At 33.2% G+C, this 23,932-nt stretch overlaps 1 protein-coding gene across 1 annotated transcript in view; it reads left to right on the top strand.

Annotated features, from left to right (window-relative positions):
• The window catches only part of LOC126883031 (sodium/potassium-transporting ATPase subunit beta-2-like), a 137,318-nt gene that overhangs the window by 89,004 nt on the left and 24,382 nt on the right, over nucleotides 1-23,932 (top strand). Inside the window, exon 3 of the mRNA XM_050648221.1 lies at nucleotides 17,295-17,414. Within this exon, the coding sequence (XP_050504178.1) occupies nucleotides 17,295-17,414 (120 nt within the window). The remainder of the gene's footprint in view (nucleotides 1-17,294; nucleotides 17,415-23,932) is intronic.

The following is a 23,932-nucleotide window of genomic DNA, read 5'->3' as shown; positions in this document are numbered from 1 at the left end:
CTTCTTCCTCGATCTCTGTTTCCTTCCACTTTCCCTTCCATTGTAGTTTTAATTTTCTCCTCTGTAAATACAGTCGAACCCGCTTATTAGAGTACCGCTTATAGGAATATCCCGGTTTAAGGAATATAATTTTGAGATCCCGGAACATTTCCATTTACTCCTTAATAAATTAAACTGCTTATAGGAATACTTTTTAGTAAAAGAAGCCCGCTTTAACTAATAATTCTAAGTTATGGTAAAGACGGGATTCCGTTGGAAAATTTACTCTAACAAGAGCGGACCAGATACTAGCAAAATGGCAACACTGTTAAGAGTGACCAGGGTGACAATTTAGTGAACAGTAGCGTAGATATCTAATTTAAATTTAATAAAAGTTATTATTTTGCAAACATTTGATTTTAAGTGTAAATTGTAAATGACACCATCGCATCTTCTCAAATTATGTGGGTATCAGTAAATATTTTATTTTACGAAAAAGTTTAAATAAAAAAATATCGGTGTTATCAACATCTGTGATATACCTAGGTACATAGTGATAACACTAATCGACTCGACTGAACAGATCCTATTGTAAAATAATAATACCTGTATAAAAAATTGTCAATAACATTAATTATCACATATAATTAAACAGTAAGTATGATCAAATTTATATGTTTTAGTAACACAACTGCTCATAAGTAGTAAACCTTACTGTTTTATCTCTGATAACTTTCATGTTATTGTAATCTTTTGACTAATTGATGGACTTGTTAGTGTCCACGCTTCCAAGCCATAAAGAAGAGTAGAGAACACGTAACACAAAAGCATCCTTAGGCGTAGTTCTAACCTTATATCCTAATAACAAAGAAACTTTGTAAGTTTAATGAATGATGCACGTACTATTTCAATACGTGTCGTAAGGGGCCGTTCAAATATTACGTAAGGGGGGAGGGTTAAAAATCTTCAAAAATTGCGTTACGTAATACGTGAACGCCCCATTAAGGTGCGTTACGAAGGGGGATGGGGTCAAAAATCTTCAAAAACCGCGTTACGTACGTACTTGAACGCTCCCTAATTTCTTTGCTTTGGTCCACATTTGATGTTATCCATGTTCCTAATTATTTGTAGTATCCACACTCTCAATTACAGTATCTTCAATAGTCAATTGGATGTTTGCGTGTGCTAATTTAGTCATGGTCATGCATTTAGTTTTCTTTAAATTAATCTTCAGTCCGTACTCATGACAGCGTTCACTAAGGCGTTGCATTACGTTCTCTAAATTCTAAATCATTGTCTTAATCCGTTATTATTAAGGCCGGGACACACATATCCGCACCGAACCAGCACTGTGTCCGCACCGCGCCCGCACCGAGCAGAGACAGCAAGGCTGGCCATGCTGTCTGTGCTCGGTGTGGGCTCGGTGCAGATATGTGTGTCCCGGCCTTTACTGTATCATCTGCAACTCATAAGTTGTTCCACAATTCTCCATTGGTAGGTATACCTTTATCGACCTTTAGATTGTAACTCTTTAGCGACGTATTAGTATAATATGGATAATCGTCGAAGGCCGATATGATTAACCAAAAAAGAAGATGTGTTTGGTGATATTTGTAGTGACTTTCTTGGGTGTGAATATGTCTTTTTAGTGTACTCCTCTTGGTTTAAAAACAAAGCTTAGTAATACTTTTAAATAGTCTGGTGCTTATCTATTGGTATCTGGATACCGCGTATGAAAAAAAAGTTGATTAATAGCAAGCTGAAAATTTGTTAATATCTTAAGGATGTCTAGTTGGACAAACTTTAAAATATGGGAACACTGGAACAGGGGAAGTTTAAATTGTGGAACAGGTTAAAAATTTGGAACGGTCAGACCACAAAAACGGCACATGTATTTTTTCCGACAGTGTATTTTGATACGTGTATTTTGTACGTTTTCGATCTGATGTTCATTTCGCAAAATATTGCGGGGTTCCTATTTAAAATTTACCCTCACTCCTCTCCGTGGGAGTTCGTGTTTGGTATCATTCGATATATTTTTGAAAAATATTGAACACGTAATTTTTAGTTTTTCGATCTAACGTTTATTTCTCAACATATTCGCTTTTTTCTTGTGAAGCTTTGTGACTCGCACATTTTCTTACGCGCCCCCTCAAACCGTCAGATTTTTGAAATATACACTGTTCTGTATGTACTTAACTTACCTTATCTTAATGTGACAATTTAAGTTTTTCTAAGGGTATATTTTTTTTCGGATCCTCCTGTTTAAGATCCAATATATGGTAGGGGTACATTTACATAGGACCTACAAGGTTTCTCCCCGTGTGATTTTCTGGCTCGCTCAAGTAACTGCAAAAATGCCCGCTTGAGCTCCCCTACCAGTATGGCTCAATTCATTTATATCTCTGTATTCTATTACATTCTACATAATCAAATAATTAATTGTTGACATTATTAAAATTATATTTTTCCGTCACAACCAACATAACAAAGATTTATCACCGATTATCAATTATTAGTGACCACTGATCAGGTACAAAAGTTAACAATGGATAGATTAATTTTATTATTTGGTCTGTCAAACTAACGTCAGAACGTGTATGTATCGATCTGTAAATTGGTGCCGAAATTTGTAATTATTACTGTAAATACTAGTTATTAAAATTAGTTTTCGCTCAAATAGTGACTAATAACAATTGTGTTACGTGTTAATCATCAAGAACAAGCTGTAACTTCAGTCAGTAAGAGATGTTTTACTTAATAATCTTCCAATTTAAACCCATTCAGTGTCAAACTGTCAATAGTTTTTCACTGGTGCTATCCCGTCCCAACGGACGCCAACGGTTAGGCAACCAGTATTGCAGTGATGTATCCAAGGTTATCACTTATTTCCAGACATCCAAAGCGTTAATATAAACAAATTCAAGTTACTTTTGACTACATGAGTAACAATTTAAATCAATGTTCCCCCACTGTTAGCAACACCATGTTTGGACCCAATTCTTCCAGTAATCTTACTAGTTCATATGCAACTGCTACTATGACTAAACAACGTCCGAAGTATCCCAAGAAGACCGAAGCAATTTTATAATTAGTTGTACGTCTCTATAGTATCCAATGATTGTATATCCAATTTTTTTCTTCGTAATTTTTACGTAATGTTATTTAAAATTTAGAAATTAACTGTTATAATACCTAATTAGTTTTAAGTCCTTATTGTAATTAATTATTGTATAACCAATATTGTTTGTGTCAATGGCCGTTGCTGCCGAGACACATAAATTTAAATAAAAAAAAATTATTATTTTAGAATTTGCTAAAGCGACATCGATTTAGTTAAATAAAATATTTGACAATATTCTGAAATACAAAAAAAATTATTTTCCTCAACAACTTCAGAAACATTTGTTGATCAGAATTAAAAGAAGAAATTATTAAAACATAGTTGTTGTTTATGCTTTTTGAGTTGATTTTAAAAATAAGAAAACATCTTGAAATGTATTTTTTATTTATTAACAAAAGTGGAAAACACTGCAAAATTGTTTGCACTAACTTATAAAAAAAAACAAAAATAACAATATTATAAACAACAAAACCGAAAAAAACCGATAAAACCGTTTGAAAAATTAAGTGTTACGGTTCGGTTCCAAAAATTATATTTAATATCAAATAAGGGTTCAGTTTCGGTTCTGGTCCACTAAAAAATATCCGTTTCGGTTCGGTTTTCTGTTTTTAGCGGTACGGTCCGGGTCCCTGGTGCACACCACTGGACGGCTGCAATCAGCCGAAAGATGACACTTTGTGATAAACTATTTTATGGCATGGCCTCGCTCAGCCAAATATTGTTATATCTTGAGCGAAGGGTGAGTAGTTCTTCCGATAAAAGATACCGCATTATGATTGGTCACAACAGCAATATCCGATTTTTTTAGTGGCTCTTTGTCCACGTGGACTGATCAACAGTTCGATGAAAACTTAACTGGGTGATTGCCCATATTTTAAAATATCATACCAGGAACATCTGAATGTAGAACCTTAAAACTTTTATATTTTACACATCTTAGTCATTGATAGTTTTGCAGTTAATAACTACTCCTGGTAGGGTACTTTTGCTTTCATTTTTATGGCTTGCTTTTATTACAGATTACATTATATTTTTACACAGTCTCACGGAAATACGAGGCGACCATACCAAAAACTTTTTACGTACAATTTCCCACAAATTTATATGTTTTCTGGTTTATAGGACCTGTCGATAATATATTTTATTACTTACTTTATTATGGGTACCAATTCTACCTTCCGCCAAGCATTTACCGATCATGAATAGGTACCTACTTTTTCAATTGTGTAAAAATATTCTTATTACTCACCTATTACCACCCACGTTGGTCACTGTCTGTTAAAAGATTTTTAGAAACAGTTGGTCAGAAACAAGTCATAAATAACACTTTGTAAATAATATACATAATAACCGCTTTCTAATATGTAAGGAATTTTCTGCAGGTTAAAACCAATGTCAATTTTGTATTTATTATATTTTAGAGCAACAAGTGACTAATATCTTATGTAACAAAACAATAAATAGTATTACCGAGTATTTTTCCAGAAAAAAAGTAAGTCTGTTGTATGTATGTTAATAAGAAAATATATTACCTACAGTAGGAAAAATGAAAGAATACCAATGAACGAACATATAAAATACGCTGTATTTTCCTGTCACCGTGTCATACAAAAAATTGGCCACCGCAAGTACATGTAATAATTATTATTACATGTACTTGCGCTGGGCAATTTTCTTTGTGACACGGTGACAGGAAAATACAGCGGGTGTTATATGTTCGTTCATGGGTGTTCTTTCATTTTTCCGACTGTATATCTACATATTGCATACATTTCATACTTATTTGTGTCGGTATGCATGCACAGATAATGTAGTTTGGTGTTTTAATAAAATAAGTAATAATTACACTAGGTACTGTATTATTGACATAAAAAGAAATAAAACCATATACATAATATATGTACATAACGTATGTATGTACATGTACATACATACTATATATTATACCGGGTGTCCCAATAAGAATGGCTCTCGGCCATATCTCAGGAACCGTTTATAGTAGAGCTTTAAAATAAAAAATTTTATAACAAAAGTTGCCTCAGGAAAAGCCTGGAAATTATTTTCATAATTGTGGGTCCACCGCTAGAGGGCGTAATTGAATATCAAAAATAAAAAAATCTAAATTTTACAAAATTTTCCTAATGAAGGGGCACTCAAAATCCGATTATTGTATTCTTTATCAAATTCTGCGCATATTTGATTCAACAAGTTTAACTCTACCTTTGCAAATAAGAGGTGGGGGTGAGTGGGAACCTTGTTATGAAAAAATGGCTGTAAGTCCGGTTCTGCTAAATCAAATTTTGAAAACTGGGTCTTGTTGAAGACAAATCTTTTTCTTAAATGTAAGCGTGATAATTTTGAACCATCTTAATAAGTAATAAGCCAGCTGGGAGGCGTTATTTAATTTTTTTCAGAAATCTAGTTTTCTTTGGAAAATATTAAATATAAGTATGCATTTTTAATCATACTTTATAACATTAGATTAAATTAGCAATAGAATAGCGAAAACCGCATGTCGATACCTTTTTTCTATCTCAAGATATCTCGAGAAACGTGTAAATTTTATACATAACTGTTACTATCACCGGTAAACTAAGTTAATGAAAAGTAGTGTGCTGTGGAAAAAAACAAAATAACATTTTCCAGATGTCAACGTATAAAAATATAATTAATTAAAACAACAATATAAAGAGAAACAATACTATTAAAATTAGATATAACACAGAACAAAAAGAACTACTTAGTGACGACCTAAATATTCAAATTGTTGCCCATCATACACTACTCTAGAATACATTATCCAGAGAATACTAAACGCCATTCAAAGCATATCGAGAGCAGAAATTGAGACTGCTGTTCAATCTACTCTTGAAAGAGTAAATGTTTGCAACGAAAATGATGGGCAAAAATTTGAACGTTTATGTCATCACTAAATAGTTGTTTTTATTTCTTTGTAATAGGGCTTTTCAACGCTTCTCATTTGTTTCTAGCCTCTGTCATATGCCGTATAATCCGTGTATAATATTAATATACGAGATACGAACGAGGCTCGAAACAAATGAGAAGCGTTGAAAAGACCTAATATACGTTGACAGCTGGAAAATGTTTCTTTGTTGTTTCCATAGCACACTACTTTTAATGAATTTCGTTTACCGGTGACAGTAACAGTTGTTTTTAAATTTACACGTTTTGTAAGATATCTCGAGATAGAAAAAAGGTATTAACATTCGGTTTTCGCTATTCTGTTGCTAATTTTGTCTAATTTTGTAATATGGTATTAAAAATGCATGTTTGTATGTAATATTTTCCAAGGAACACTAGATTTTTGAAAAAAATTAAATAACGCCTTCTAGCTGGCATATTACTCAGTAAGTTGGTGCGAAATTATAACTTTTACATTGATGAAAAAGCTCTGTCTTCAACAAGACCAAGTTTGCAAAATTTGATTAAGCAGAACCGGACTCACAGCCAGTTTTTCATAACAAGGTTCCCACTCACCCCCACCTCTTATTTCCAAGGGTAGACCTAAACTTGTCAAATAAAATATGTGTAGAATTTTATGAAGAATACGACGATCGGATTTCCAGTGCCCCTTCATTTGGAAAATTTTGTAAAATTTAGATTTTTTAATTTTTGATATTCAATTACGCCCTCTAGCGGTGGTCCCACAATTATGAAAATAATTTCCAGGCTTTTCCTGAGGCAACTTTTGTTATAAATTTTTTTATTTCAAAGCTCTACTATAAACGGTTCCTGAGATATGGCCGAGAGCCATTCTTATTGGGACACCCGGTACATACAGTATGTACATGTACAAAGTGTGTTGTACTATTATGACGTAAATTCGGTACATTTATTTCTGCTAGCCACCACTGATCGGTTATTAGAATATCCCGGTTATAGGAATATTTTTGTTTGGCACGAAGGCTATTCTAATAAGCGGGTTCGACTGTATATCCTAGATAACTTATTTTTCTGTTTTTTTACAATTGTTAGGAGTTCTCTCTCAGTCCCAATTCTTTTCAGCACCTCGTTGTTGGTCACGTGCTCTGTCCAAGAGATCTTTAGCATTCTTCGAAAAACCCACATCTCAAAGGTTTCTATACGTCTCATATTTGTAATTCCGAGAGACAAATATAATATGTAATTACAAATACAAAGCTCCTGCAAGCCAAACGTTACCCAAATAATTTAAAAATGAACTTTTCTCGCCTTTTCGGCAAACTTATTTATTAAAGCATCCATAGCTGAAGCATGTTTAAATTTCTCTAGATTGTAGCTTTCTATAGATAGCAACGACAAGTCTAATCGTCGTTTCTGTCCCATCGAAGTCCTGAAGTAGTTTTTAATCAATTTTAATTCTAAAAAACTCCTTTCGGCTAAGGCAATAGTTACCGGAGGGGTTAAAAACAGAAAACATGTTGTTACTACCTCCGGAAAACTGGATGCAAGGTTATTATAATATTTTATCATTAGTAAGTCTGTAAGTTCTTTAACAGATTGAATTTTCTGAATTTCAATTTTTAAGTAGCCTTTTAAAGTAACTAATGGAACTTCTTTTGTTTCTGAGACAATGATTTCCCTAACTGCAGTACCAAGTAAACTAATAATTTCATTTGGAATTGTGAGGCTTAAATAATAATTTATCTTACCTTTCGGCTTTAAAATAAGTTCCTTTAAAATAGGACCATAATTTGATATTAAACGAAGGATAAATAGATATACATAAATATAATTTATAGATAAAGAATAAATTACACGAGAATGCCAATACCTAAACAATACACTGTTTCAAATAATATTGAATGGTAAGGCGATTAAAAAAATTGCAATTTGGCATTATCCAGTGCCTCACAGACAGCGCACGGTGAATGGACAATGAAAATTAGATTAAACAAAGAAACACTGTTGTTATGGTATAACGGCAAGCGGCGGCAAATAGATATACATAATACATAAATATAATTAGATAATTATGGATAAAGAATATATTACAGAAAATGCTGATACCGAAACAGTACACACTGTTTTAAAACGGCCTTATAGTGAAATTGTAGAATATTTTCTAAAAAAAAAAATTAACTGGAGTTTTGTTTCGACAGGCCGGAGCCCTAAATGCAGGGGCCCCGTAATTAAACTGATACGGCTGATACGGCGGTAGCTACGCCTCTGAGCTCCACACTTCGTCCTATGCTCCGAATAAGGTGCATAACAAATAACACATAACGAAGTGTGGTGCCGCCACACTTTGTGAAAACTCGAAGTCGATTTTATTTGAACCAGTGGCGTGCGGTGACATTTTCGGTAGGGGAAGCGATTCAATAAGAGTATAAAATTATTTTCTTACGGGGGTCGAGATCAAAATATATACTATGTGATAAGTATATATGTAACTACTTAATAGATAAATAGTAGGTATATATAATATACCTAATATTATACTACTTGTTAACTTATATGGATTAAAAACAAAAACTATAAAAAATTACCTGTAAAACGAAGCAAGCAAGCAAGCAATAGTGTTTAACCCAGCCTAAGACATTTGCACGCACCTTGAGAAAGACATTCGGGTGATACAATTCATTGGGGAGAGGAGGATTTACTCCTAGAAGCGGCCGTCACTCCACCCCGCCCCAATGCTCCAGACTATCCACATCGCCCCTCCCCCCGATAATAGTACTCTGATGCGCTAGTACTCTGATGATAGTACTCTGATGCGCTACAGGGGCTCTCTAAAACTTTAACGTCTTTAATATTATCCATGCCTCGAGATAAAACCAAATTAAGTCTGTGTGCTAAACAGTGAACAAAAATAGCATGTTTAAACTGTTCCTTTACTTTAGCTTGAAGACCTGCTAACTGACCAGCCATTACTGCAGCACCATCATAGCTCTGAGCGACAGGCTTGGAATTAAATTCTTGCTTATATTATTATTAGAAATAGTATCACACACAATTTGAAACATAGCCTCTGCAGTCCGATCGGCAGTTATGTTCACAAATTCTAAAAATCTCTCTTAAGGAGTACCATCAACCACATATCGCACAACAATGGATAACTGACAAAAATTGGTTACATCTGTTGTTTCATCAAGTGCAATTGAAAGAAATGGAGCTTTTTTATCTCATTTTTAATATGATCCATTACAACGTCAGCCGTACATTTAATTAAGTCGTTTTGGATTCTGTTTGAGGTACCTCGGAAAACTGTGGAATTAATAAATAGTTATTTTCCTAACTAGTGCGGAAAGTAATACTTTCACGCACGAGACTGCCGTTGACCCGAACGACGCGATAGCGGAGTTCGGGCAAGCAGTGGAGTGCGGGGAAGACACTTTCCGCATGAATTAGGAACAATATTTTTTCTAGGGCCGTACGTTTGGAAAAAAGCCACAAAAAATAGAGTTATATCAATTTTTATTTGTCCAAATAATTTAAATTATTGTCCAAACTATGTTCAATGCGATATGCCCCGAATGTTTTTTCTTCAATTGTAGCACTTAAATGGCACTTTACTATTTACATGTCGCTTTACACTTTTGTGAAAATTATTTAAATCTGTAGTGCCGACCGAGTTCCAATGTGTTTTTTCGCTATTATTAAAAAGAATACAGGGCCAACAAAATAATTTTGATAAAATTTTGCAGCCAGTTAACCATTCATATTTTTCATAAAAACCCACATGGAAATGTTTGGTAAATCTCTTTGCCGATTTTTCCACTTTTGTCTCCAAATTAATGGGCTCCTTTGACTTACCAGACTTCATAATGTCTACTTTCTCTTGATAACTTCGACTTGAAAATCCTTTTTTAATAAACCACACATTACAAATACAAAAACAGTTGTCTATATTGTTCATAAATCTACAGGACGGTCCACTCGCTCCTTCCATTGCAGAAAAAGATAAACGACAGCACAAAATTTAAAATTAAAAAAAAAACGTCGCCTCGTAACCCTACGAATTTCGACTGACTTAAGTAAATGCTGGCCGTAAGGCGAGCAGAGAATCGCTTCCAGGGTAAGAAAATTTGTGCGAACTCAAGATGACTTGAGGGTGCGGTCATTAAACCCTGACCACCCCTGGCCAACACAAGGATGGATCAACTGCGCTTATTTTGAAAAGAGCTTCCGTACAGGCACGGACTCTTGGTATAGGATGCGTTAAATTGTGTGTATATTATTATTTGAGTTCGTTTATGCGATAAATTTTTAATATTTTCGATCGTATTGCCTACATAATAGATTACTTAGATTAGGGAAAATTTGTTGATAATTAAATATTAATTAATAATATATTTTCTTATATCGAAGTATAGGGAAGCGGTGCTTCCCCCGCTTCCATGGACCGCACGCCTCTGATTTGAACTATGTATTTGTATAACTGTGCGTCGATTTATATACGATGTCACTAATTTTGAGTAATTTTTATAGTCGGTTCGCTAACCTGAGACACCACTGTATAGTAGTTTTAGTAATTATTTTTTTGCGAAGTTAGTTACACTTTGACAGACTTTTCGTGGCTGGAAATTACTACACAACCAAACAGCATGCCCATAGCCAATATTATTATTAGTAAACAGACATAAATAACAAAATCGTACGCCAATCAATAATTATTTATTTACTCCATAATTTAATGTATTGATAACAAATGAGAAAATTATTTATTGTACAAAATAAAGCTACTTTGAGGAAATAAATTTCACAAAATTGTATGAGTTTAGTATAGGTACACTCTCACTATTTCCAATAATTCTTCTTTTTTTAATGAAAGAGTAAGGTTATTTGAGCTGTTTAGCGTGAGGTAGGAATTTTTGTGATGTATTTTTCCTATTATAAATCTGTCAAAACGCGTCTCAGTTGAGCGAACCGAGTTTACCAAACTTCTGGTCATAACTTTTTAACTGAAAATGACATCAAAACGCGTAGCTTCATATCTCACAGTTAGCTACTATTTCTGCGGCTATAATGTTACATTCGGTTACAAATTTTTAACCGTATGTGATATAAAAACCGGAAGTATATTTTTGTCTTACTAAGGCGCGTTGAATAATACACTATCAGTTCTACTAAAGGAGTTGAGTTTACGGACCTACAGACAGACATGGATAATTCAAGGCTTTTACGTTTTAATATTGTAAAATTGGTGAAAACAACATCTTTTTTCGATAATAAATTAGTATAATTACTTAACCTAAATAACATCGTTAAGTGCGAGGACATCGGCAGTTGTTTACAAATATGCCAGAGAAATAAAGTTTTTGTAGGGCACTTGAGCAGCCAGGTTGCAAATGGGTTTTTTGGGTACTATATACCTAATACATTATAAATACAAAAATGCCCGTCACAGTTCGGACGAAAAATTGCAGATTTTTCGTTTAAATCGCTACAGATAAAAATAGGGTAATTAAATATCTTATTTAGAGTATTCATCTTTTAGTAGATGAGCAAAGGTTCAAAATGGCAGTTTTTGAATTTTGTTCCGATTATTTGTTGCTTCGCTAATTGCAAAATAAAACTAAAATTTCGAAAATAAAAAATTTGCTATAACTTATGCGAAAATGAACTTTGATATTGCATGAATAGTTGAGAAAACCAGTACATATCATGCACAAAAAATTTCAAGAGGATTTGTCAATTAGTTTAAATTTTATTCAATTTGTTTATCCAAAAGAGCTTTTTTTGTAATGTTATTGTTCAGAAACTAATAATGATACAGCAATTCTGTGGAAACCATATGAAAGAAGAATACTTATATTTTCAAAACATTTAAAACAGTCTATAAAAAGTCATTTTTATTATTCCGAAAACATTTTACTAAAGTAGAGTCATTTTTGGCTTAAAAACAATTTGAATAGCTTTGTTAATATTGACTGTAGAGTAAATCTACTTTGGGATTTCAAAAGCTGGTATTTTTACACGAATTTAAAAAAAAAACTTTTTGCCTAGGTTCATTGCGGTCAAAGTTAGCCACTTTTATTATTTAATTCACAGTTACTATACATAAAATTCTGTATCAGTCCTGTATCAGTGTTAGTTACTATAGTCCTCCGAAACGGCTTGACCGATTTTTATGAAATTTTACACGTATATCTTGTAGGACTGAGAATAGTTTCTAATCTATTTTTCATACCAATAAATTATAAGGGGGGTTGTCCCCTTGACATTTTTTTTTATTTTTTTGGACAAAATTGTCTACCTTAATTTTATATGGTGTAGAATTAAAAAATACATGCAACCCTTAATTTTCAGTGTTCTATCACCAACCCCTATATTTTCATAGCCATCTATATATTTGCATCTATAAAATTCTCCTATCACAGTGTTAGTTGCCATATTCCTCCGACACCACTTGACCGATTTTTATGAAATTATATATGTATATTCGGTCGGTCTTAGAATCGGTCGTAATCTATTTTCATATCCCTGAGTGAGAAGGGGGCTTCCCCCTAACATTTTCTTATATTAGGTGGGGATATGTGTACATAACCTACTTTACAAGACTGCGAGTACATACAAATTAATAAAATTATGATCAAAATCCATCAACAAGCTCCGGAGATATTAATTGCAGCATATGTTTGAAGATCAATTTCATGTTTTGAGTGCACGGATTTTAATAATTCTCCTCCACCGACCACGAATCGATTTCGTTAGGACGTAATTTTTAAAGCTTTATTAACCACTTTGTTGAAATTCGAAGTTTACTCAAACTTTTACACATAAACTATATACTTTTAACTTCAAAATGGAGCTAGTTAAGTTGCTTAATTGTTATAAATAAAGCAGCTGTGAATTAATTAAAAAAAGTGGCTAGCTTTGACCGTGATTAACCAAGGCGAAAAGGTTTTTTTTTTAAATTCGTGTAACAGTACCAGCTTTTCAAATTCGAAAGTAGTTTTAGTCTGGAGTCAATAATAACAAAGTTATTCAAATTGTTTTTAAGCCAAAAATGAACCTGCTTTAGAAAAATATTTTCGGAATGATAAAAATGACTTTTTAATGATTTTTTTAAATACATTGAAAACATAACTATTCTTCTTTCACGTTGTTTTCACAGAATTGCTATATAATTATTATTTTCTGAACAATAACATTGCAAAAAAAAGCTCTTTGGGATAAACAGATTGAATAATATTTAAACTAATTGATGAGTCGTCTTAAAAAATTTTGTGCATTATGTGGACTGTTTGACTCAACTTTTCATGCAATATGAAACTCTTAAGTCATTTTCGCAAAAGTTATAGCAATTATTTTATTTTCCAAATTTTAGTTTTATTTTGAAATTTCCGAAGCAACAAAATGATCGGACTAAGAGAACTTTGTTCATCTACTAAGAGAAAGATACTATAAGTAAGATATTTAATTACCCTATTTTTACCTGTGGCGATGTAAACGAAAAGACTGCCATTTTTGACACTTATTTGTTAATATTGTCGTCCGAACTGTGACGGGCATTTTTGTATTTGTAATGTATTACGTATATAGTACCCAAAAAACCCATTTGCAACCTGGCTGCTCAAGTATCCCGAACATGGTATATTTTTGTCTTATTTCTCTGGCCTAAAAATAGTTAGTTGTTTGTAGCATCAAGTTTTGTTTTATTTTCTGAGCGTTTAGTGTGTCATAATTTTACCCAGAAAGTGTGAAAACAATCCTGATATATTTTGTTACTTGCTTGGTGATTTAACGATAGCAAAGCATCAATGAAACATAAAGAATTTATCAAGAAAGCTTATCATGCTTACTTCGGTGTAAATCTTGATAATCAGGACAAACCTTGGGCTCCACACAAATGTGCTTACGGTGTCTTACTACTGAGCTACTGAGAAAATGGATAAAAAGTACACGTAGCTCTTTACCCTTCCACCAAAAAGCCATGGAGACGACTCTTACTTTTGCTCGTGATATGAAAGGAATTTCAATTTGAAAAATAAACATACAATATTTAGTATCCAGATTTACCATCTGGTAAACGATCTGTACCTCATGGACCAAGAATCTCCATTCCTCCACCTTTTCTTCACACTATCCAAAGGCAATCATCAGATGGGTGTTCAAACGAAAAAAAACGATGAAGATGAATTCAATTCTGACATAGACCAACTTCAACAGTTTATCCAAGCTGAACTAAATGACTTAGTGGGAGGCTTGGGCTTATCGAAGGACTCTGCATAAATCTTAGGATCACGACTGAAAGATAAAAATCTGTTGGCTCCAGAAACCACATTTTTGGGGTATAGGGATCGTGATAAAGAGTTCGCGGAATTTTTTTATCAAAATGGTTCAATAATGTGTTGTAATAATATTCCTGAAGTAGTCATGAAATTGGGAGCTGACAACTATCATTCCACATTATGGCGGTTATTTATTGATTCTTCTAAGGGTAAGAACAGAACAAGTGGGTCGAGGTGGAGGTGGAGGTGTAGGTCGCGGTGGATGCTACTAGTTAAGTCGCGGTCGATGTCGACAGCACATAGCAAGGATGTCACCTGCGCTGTCAGTCGAGCTAGAACCACTATCAAGTGAAGTAGTTTAATGAAATTTAAATGACAAAAATACTGTGCTTTTGCGATGTTGTGTCAGTCAAGTGATGATAGTGATGAAATGTCAGCTGTAAATAATCACATCCTCCTTCATATTTCAAAAATTTACTGAATTTAATTACTTTAGAAATTCAAAAATAAACTGAATACAAAAAAAGGATTATATAAAAATTATTAACTCAGATAGCGCAGGTAATGACAACTTGGCTTCGAACGGACCAATCACAGGGAAGCATCCTTGTAGGCCGCGCAGTAGACATCGATTTAAAACAAACTCATTTTATTTTCAAAAGCATTGATGTAAACCTCCTGGAAGGCATCGCGCTAAACCTCCACCGCGACTTACCTGCTCTGTTCTCTTTCATTCAGTACAATGTGTTTGTTTTACATGGATATCGACATCGACCGCGACCTCCACATCCACCTCCACCGCGACCCACTTGTTCTGTTCTTACCCTAAGATAATTCTGAAGAGTGTCTTGTTGCACAATGGTAATACTTATGCCTCAGTTCCTGTTGCTCACTCCGCGTATCTCCAAGAAACGTACGAGAATCTTGAGCTTAGTAAAATAAAGTATAGCGAATATTGTTGGCAACTTTTATGGAGACCTCAAAACAATATCCATGCTTTTGACTCATCAGTCTATATAGATTCACAACGTATCACGTCTTTTCAAAGTCTGTTTTCACGGAAAAAGAGAACGATTTTATTAAAAAAAATCAACGATTGTCTAACGTTGATTAAACTACATCATTTTTATATAAACAACTCAATTTTGCGGTGTAATTTTCTATTAAATATACACTGCGAGGAGTGCGAGGCATAAGTTAGGGATATAGAAAATTATGCTCATTTTCATAGTTGATTTTTTCGTGAACAGATTAACGGATTTTGCAAGTTTATTTTTAATATGTTTTTTAATCATTTAATATGATTTTTCTTTGGTATTTATACAGTTGTGCAAGGTTTTGATCAAACTTCTATTTTGTACTTATAGCGGGTGGAAGAAAAGAAATGTTTTCTATTGTTAAGTTTGAATAACCCTGTACGGAGGAGCAGGTACAATTGTGAGTATACATCGGAATCATGTTGTAGTCTTATGTTTTGTGAACAATTCGTTTTTTGAATTTCTCTGATATGTTTAGAAACAAAGAAAATAGACGGTTGTGTAGTTTAACATGTGTTTCAACCGTAACAAAAGTTTGAGACATCCTGTAGGGAGGAAAAGGTAAAAAGGTGGGTATACATTGATATTATGTTGTAATCTCATATTTTGTAAATATTTTATTTTTTAATTTCTCTGATATCTTTAATAACAAAGAAACTAGACGGTTTTACTCTTTAATATGTGTTTTAACTGACGACGTGCGATATGTGAGGAGGCCATGTCTTATCATACCACTAAGATGAAATTATTTCCTATATATAGTGCGAAAGGCACAGAGTTTTCAAAGAAACAAAATCTGTGTAATGTACCTCTAGCTATTTAAAAAGCCTCCACGTAGACACCAAATCCACTTACTCTCAAGGAAATTCCACCCCAAAACATCACAGAGCCTCCATTAAACAATATCGTCTCTCTTATGTTGCGCTGTGCACACCGCTTACCTGGTCGAGAAATAACTCTTATAAGTGTCGATTGAAGCAACCACATAAATAAGCGACAGTCACACCACGGCTACTACATAAATAATCTATAACACGGAAGTATTGCGAGAAATGGACAAAGAATGCGAAATAATAAACACAATAAAAATAAGAAAGGTACAATATTTGGGACACGTAATGAGGGGAGCGATATGAATTGTTAAGACTGATAATACAGGGAAAGATAAGAGGCGGAAGGAGTATAGCAAGAAGGAAAGTGTCATAGCTGAAGAATTTAAGGGACTATTTTAATGCAGTTCTATAGAACTCTTCAGAGCAGCGGTAGATAGAGTAAATATAGTGATGATGATATCCAACCTCGGATTAGGAGACGGCACTTAAAGAAGAAGAAGGTGTCGATAAAAACTCTTTACGTTATGGGCCTTTCCGTTTTTAAAGTTTTAACTGTTATTGTATACTATTAATTTAGTTTTGTTTCCGTTAAAACACATATTAAGGAGTAAAATCACATATTTTGTTTGTTTCTAAAGATATCAGGAAGATTCAAAAAACAAAATGTTCACAAAACATAAGACTACCATACGATTTTAATGTATACTTACATTTGTACCTCGTCCTCCCTACAGGGTGCACAATTATGCAAATACTAAAAACAACTCTAAAATAATAAAAGAAATTAGCGGAATCCGTTAATCTGTTCACGAAACAATTAACTATGAGAATGAGCATAATTTTCTATATCCTTGACTTATGTCTCGCAGTATAGTTTCAATAAATATTACCTCAGTATTTTTAGCAGTTTCTCTGAAAAATTTCGAACAAACTTTCCCTGAAAACCTGACGTGCTGAAAAAACACATTTTCACGAAAACAAAATGTGTGTTTGTGTTATGATCAATAAACATTTTGATTAAATAAAGTTAATTTAAATTATTTTTAAGCTCTGTTTTTAAAATAATTTACTGCTTCTAAATTTATTGACATTTAAAAGAATTGTAGAAAAAAATTTTTTAATAAGTTTTTCCATTTTGTTTTAGGTTTAGGATTTCGACCAATGCCTCCAGAAAGTAATGTAGAAAGTACATTAATTTGGTATAAAAGTAGTGATAAGGGAAATGTCCATTATTGGCAAGCTGAACTTAAGAAATTTTTACAGAGTAAGTATTAAGAAATTTAAGTATTAGTTAAAATATGAGTCTACTTTTTCACGCTTGATAAAAAACTATATCACTTAAGTGACAAGTGGTAATGTTTATAAAGCAATGTTTATAAATATTCTTATCAAATCTTATTTCCTTAGAATACCAATATAATAGTCTAATGCCTGGTTGCACCAACAAATCTTAAGCTCCAGCTTAGCCCAGCTCAGCTTATAGATAGGGCCACTTTAAGCGCTAACACAGACGGGGCGGTGTACGTCGACTGAACCCCCGCTGAGATGTAGAAAACGACGCATCCCTTACTATACTTTGATGCAGTGACACACACCAGGCGCTCTTAAAATTTTCGTTGCAGCGGCGTTCGCGCGACCCATCCTAGAAAACATATTTCGCCCTAATGTCGCCAATCGGTTTTACGACTTCGACGGCAGATCATAAATGCTTGTATCGTGGTACAACACAGACGTTTGAGCTGTTTTCTAGTGAATTTTGTTGTGAGTGTTGCCAAAGCTTGTTTAATGATGGAAATTACAGACTTGAACGGAATGGGACGTTTCATCGTCGCCGGTTCATCGCCGCCGTTTCGATGCCGCCGGTTCATCGCCAGTCCATTTCATCGCCGGCCGTTTCATCGCCAGTTAGTCAGTTGATCTTGTATTATGGGATATGACACGACACGACGTTAAATTCAGTTCAAAACTTATGACAAATAAATAGATAAAAAATATTATTATTTTAATTTGCTGTTCTATTTCTACTTCCCCTAAATTTGATACTAAACAGTATTAAATTTGTAGTGTTAAATTATATTTTATATTATAAAAGTTTAAAAGTCTATTAAAAGATAGTATGGCAACGGGAATGGTCATATCTCGCATTTCCTAGAATTACTAATTAATACTAAAAATAAATAATAAATGTAACTGTCGAAAATTCGGAAATATCTCAGTTAGCGATTAACTGACTGGCGATGAACCAGCGGCATCGAAACGCCCGGCGATGAATCGGCCGGCGATGAACTGGCGGCATCGAAACGGCGGCGATGAACTGACGGCGATGAAACGTCCTAGACCCGACTTGAACTATATTTTGACTTGAATTTTTTACTCCCATATCAAATTATTTTTTTTATGGGACTCATTGTATTTTTAATTTTTTTTATCTTATAGCTTAAAGGGCAACTTAATTAGGTAGATTTCATCTGGAAAAAAAGTAATCTACTAAATAAGATATTTTTCAAACTCTTTGAAACTAATTTCACAAACATTGAAACAGAATTTTCAAATCTGTAACCATTGACCAGTTTGACTTGACTTGAGTTATTTGTCAGAAGGATTGACTTTAATAAAAATAAAATTATTGACTTCATAAAAATAAAGATAATAAACAGTTATCTTACCTTATTTATTATTTTATTTATTATGCTCTACAGGCCTTGTATTTACAATTTTACATAATACAGTTTATACTAATAACTTATATATAATTTCATTTGATGTCTAGGTATGTAAAAATTGCTGAACTATGGTTCTCCACTATATCCTATTTTTCGCCTTCTCTTTCCAGTGTGTTTCTTCCATCGATACTATTATATTCCTGAAACTTTCTTGCAGTATTTTTCTTGGTCTACCTCGTCTCCTAGTCCCAACTGGTCTTCTTAGCAGTACCATCTTTGGCATTCTTTCCTTACCCATCTCTTCAACATGATCTGCCCACCTGATTCTTTATGACTTTGTGTATCTTGTTATACTTGGTTCCTTGTAAAGCATCTTTAATTCTTGATTGGCGCTTCTATGCCAGCCGTCTTCTGTATCTGTATTCTTTTCCCTGAAAATAGCGCTCAGTATGTTCTTTTCTCAACTCTCTATCATTTTTTCTTCTGTTTTATTTAGCACCCATGGCTCACATCCGTAGGTGACTGTTGCTTTTATTACGGTTTTGTATATTCTGGTTTTCGTCTTTCTCGATACGTACTTTGGCTTTAATTTGAATAATTTTTTTGTTAATATTAATTTGTGAAACATCACTATTTCCCAATAAATGGGGTATAATAGAGCGACATCAATTTAACACCTGTATTTGCTCAGTAGCGTATCATAGAATGGACAGCCCCTTGGCGTTATAAATAGTTTTTCTTAGGTGATATGCTTTCCGTCATAACGGTGTTATTTCTTGAACACGGCTCTTTAATACTTACTAATAACTCCAGAAAAGATTTTTTAGGCATTCTGGTAAAATTAAAAAACTTCTCTGGGCCTTTATTATATTAATTTCGTTATATAATGTGTAAAAAAATCCCTTATAATTTCGTTCCTTTATGATGGGATGTATCCAATATCAGCGTTTCTTTTTTTCTTTAATCTAAGATAAAATAAACTTGCATTTATTACAAAAGACAAATCACTTTCAGACATCGTATCGTACAGCAGCCAACACGCGACTAAATTTGGCAACAACGAAATACAAATACTTTAAATCGTAGCATAGATGCCGCTGTTACACCGCGCCATGTGTTTTAAGCTGCCTCGACGTCGACTCGACGCGCGCCGCCTGGAGTCTCACCTGGAGTCTAAACATAATTTTCGATTCTTATCTATGCAATCCACGTGGAAATCAATCATGGAAAGCTGAAAATTGATCTAAGTCTCAATGGTGCAACGCGTATATTTCGTAAGCTGAGTTTAATGCACGTCTTAAGTTTAAAATCTGTTGGTGCAACCAGGCATTAGATACGTTATAAGGTCGATTGGGACCGATCTGTTTACTGGATATGTAATTTAGTATGTTAACAATTATAAAAAACAAGGGGTGTCCCATCTAATAATTTTGTTCTGACTATAATTAATTAATAATTATAAAATGACTGTTTTTATAAATAAAAAAAAAATTCGACCCGGGCGGCGCGAATTTACAAAACCTATACTATTTCAGTCATGGGGGCGACTGAATTCGAGTAGGTTTTGTATGCAGAATATTAGTTACATATCCTATGCTATTTCGGTCTAGAAATTAACTGTATCGGTGTAGGATTTGTAAGCGAAATTTTTTATTATTATTGAGCAAATGTCTATACTGTTTCAGTCATGTAAGTAAAACTAATCAAATATTTACTAAGTGGATTTATTATTATATCATAAAATTTGGATATATTTTGAAAATTAAAATTAATAATATATCTTTGGATAATATTAAAAATTAAAAACAAATGAATAATTACTAATTTACGAATATACACTGTGTCCGTAAAGTATGGAACAAATTCTTTTTGACAGAACATTTTAAGAAATAATCCTGAAACACGTCGATTTTTGATTTTAAGACCGTATTTTAAAATAATATTCTAATATTGAGCTGATTCCAAAAAGTATCACATGTTGATTCAAATTGGTACAGGGTGGACAAAAATACAATAGTTTTGTGTGTGTTCATAAAGTAACGCGTTAGTTAAATTAACAATATTATCAAAAATACTTATTGTCTAGCGGACAGAATATGATGAAATACATGACTTTATAAATGTTCGAACTGCAGCCCTTGCTGTATTTGACAGTAACCCAAACGTTGTACAAATTCTTGTTGAACCTTGTTTATTGTGTCTTGAGAGATATTGTTTATTGCTGTCCGAATTCTCCGATTTAATTCTTAAATATTTGCGGGTTTCGTTTGATACAGAACATTCTTCAGATGGCCCCACATAAAATAATCCAAAGGATTGAAATCTGGTGACCTCGCTGGCCATTCAATAGGTCCACCTCTACCAATCCACCTGTTCGGAAAAATTTCATCTAGGTACCTTCTAACATCTGCAGCATAATGTGGAGGTGCACCATCCTGTTGAAACCATAAACTTTCATCAAAACCTCCAGGATTACGTCTGCTGGGAAACAAATTACGTAAAGTAGGTAAAAACTCAAGGTACGTTGACCCGTTTAAATTACCTTCGATAAAGTAGGGTCCAATGATTCGATTTCTTATAATTCCAGCCCATACATTTACCTTTTGCGAGTAATGTGTATGATGCTCACGCATCCAGTGGGGTTTTCTTTTGCCCAGTATCTACAATTCTGACGGTAAATCTCGCCATTTAACGTGAAAGTGGCCTCATCAGAAAAAATAATGTTTTGTACCAAGAGAGGGTCTCGGTGTCAGTTACCCATCATTGCTTCGCAAAATTGAATTCTTCTATCGGGATCATCTTCGTTTAATTCCTGCACAAGTTTGATTTTATAAGGATGCCATTTTTCAAGCTTTAATAGTTTGTGTTCCGTTGTTTTGCTAACACTGATATCGCGACTAACTTTACGCACAGAAGTGTGTGCATCTTCTTCAAAACTAAGTAAAACATCTAATGCTGTATCAGAATTTGCAGAAGGACGACCTGATTTCCGTGCTTTTTCAACCGTACCAGTTTCTCGAAATTTTTTTTCAATCTTACTGACTGTTGAACGCGTTATAGGTCTTTCTGGATATTTATCATTAAACAAATTTCACACTTCCATCTGAGTTCGCGATCTGTCTCCATACCCAATCATCATAAGTATTTCAATTCTTTGCTTTACACTTAACTCCATTTCTACTTCAAATTAAATCTAAGCAATAATTAAAACATTCACAAATACCAAAAATATTGTAGTACTAAACTGTCACTGAACATCAATAAATTACTAAACAAATAATGACATTTAACAAAAACATATCCTACTATGTTTCTTTTAAATTGATAAGAAATAATTTTTTCATATTCTGTCCGCTAGACAGAAGTATTTTTGATATTGTTAATTTAACTAACGCGTTACTTTATGAGCACACACAAAACTATTGTATTTTTGTCCACCCTGTACCAATTTGAATCAACTTGTGATACATTTTTGGAATCAGCTCAGCTAGAGTAATCCGAAAATTGAGACAAAATGAGGGTGTTTCATTTAAAAAAAAATGACGGTGACGTCATTACTTGAAAGTAATTCACCCTGTATAATAGAATATTATTTTAAAATACGGTAAATTAAAATCAAAAATCGACGTGTTTTAGGATTATTTCTTAAAATGGTCTGTTTAGCTAAAAAAGAATTTGTTCCATACTTTACGGACACAGTGTATACAGTATATCCCTGTAAGTTGGAACCATATGGAAAACTTTTTTATTATTGATTTTACGGAAAAAATATATTCTTCATAAAAGTTCTGCATGGTCTAAAACCGAAGATGCAATCATCTGATATCAAACTTTTTCAATAGTATACGAGGGATGTCCAAAAATATGAATTTGTCTCAAGAGTATTTTTTTTTTGTCATTTGTCAAAGTACCTTTATATATTTTACAAGATTGAAAATTGTTATTACGAAAATTTGTTTGGACTTAAAAATAATTTTCTAATATGCAACTACATTCTTCTAATTGAAAAAAAAATTGAAATTTTTTCTCTAAAGATACTTTACTCTTAACAGAAATTCATATTTTTTGACATTTCTCATATACTATTAATAAAACTTACTAGTAGTAATATCAGATGTAATAATACAAAAGTAATATGAGATAATTGCATCTTCGGTTTTAGACCATGCAGAACTTTTTATGAAGAATATTTTCCATATGGTTCCAACTTACAGGGACATACTGTATATATTCGTATATAGTAATTATTAATTTGTTTTTAATTTTTAATATTATTCAAATATATATTATTCATTTTAATTTTCAAAACATATCTAAATTTTATGATATAATAATAAATCCACTTAGTAAATATTTGATTAGTTTTACTTACATGACTGAATATTAATCAAAAATTTCGCTTACAAATCCTACACCGATACAGCTAACTCCTGGACTGAAATAGCATAGGATATGTAACTAATATTCTGCATACAAAACCTACTCGAATTCAGTCGCCCCCATGACTGAAATAGTATAGGTTTTGTAAATTCGCGACCCGGGCAGGTATTATTTCAGATTCTTTGGATCATTCCAAACAAAAAAGGCTTTTGTACTTTTTCTATTAAGTTGATCTTTTTGGAGTTATAAATAATTTAAAACTGAAAAAAACGGAAGATGACGATTTTAGTTTAATACAGTGACATCTTTAACTATAAATATTTTTTCTGTAATTATATAGTCAATTTCATTTTGCGTTTTCCCATCCGGGCTTCTCCATGTCCACCTTCTATGATTCTTTTTCTGTAAAAGAAGCTATTCATTTGATGTAATTTGTTCTGAAGGAGATAGTTTAATAAATTTTGTCCGCGTTCATTTCTTCCATCGCTGCCGAAGTTTCCAAGTACAGATTCTGATGGATCGGATTTCTTGCCAATTTTTGCATTCATATCACGACATAGGATTGTAAAATGGGTGTGATTTTCTTTCAGGGCTTGCGTTACGTCGTCATAGAAAATGTCTATTTCCTCTTAGCTGTGGTCTGTGGTTGGTGCATAAGCCTGTATGGTTTTGATGTTGTATCTGTCGTTTAGCTTTAGAATGGTGTATATTACTCGAGTGTATGTACCATATATTGTAA

Source organism: Diabrotica virgifera, chromosome 4 (genome assembly GCF_917563875.1).
Source record: "Diabrotica virgifera virgifera chromosome 4, PGI_DIABVI_V3a".
Classification (NCBI taxonomy): domain Eukaryota; kingdom Metazoa; phylum Arthropoda; class Insecta; order Coleoptera; family Chrysomelidae; genus Diabrotica; species Diabrotica virgifera.
This window is presented reverse-complemented; position numbering and strand designations above follow the sequence as displayed.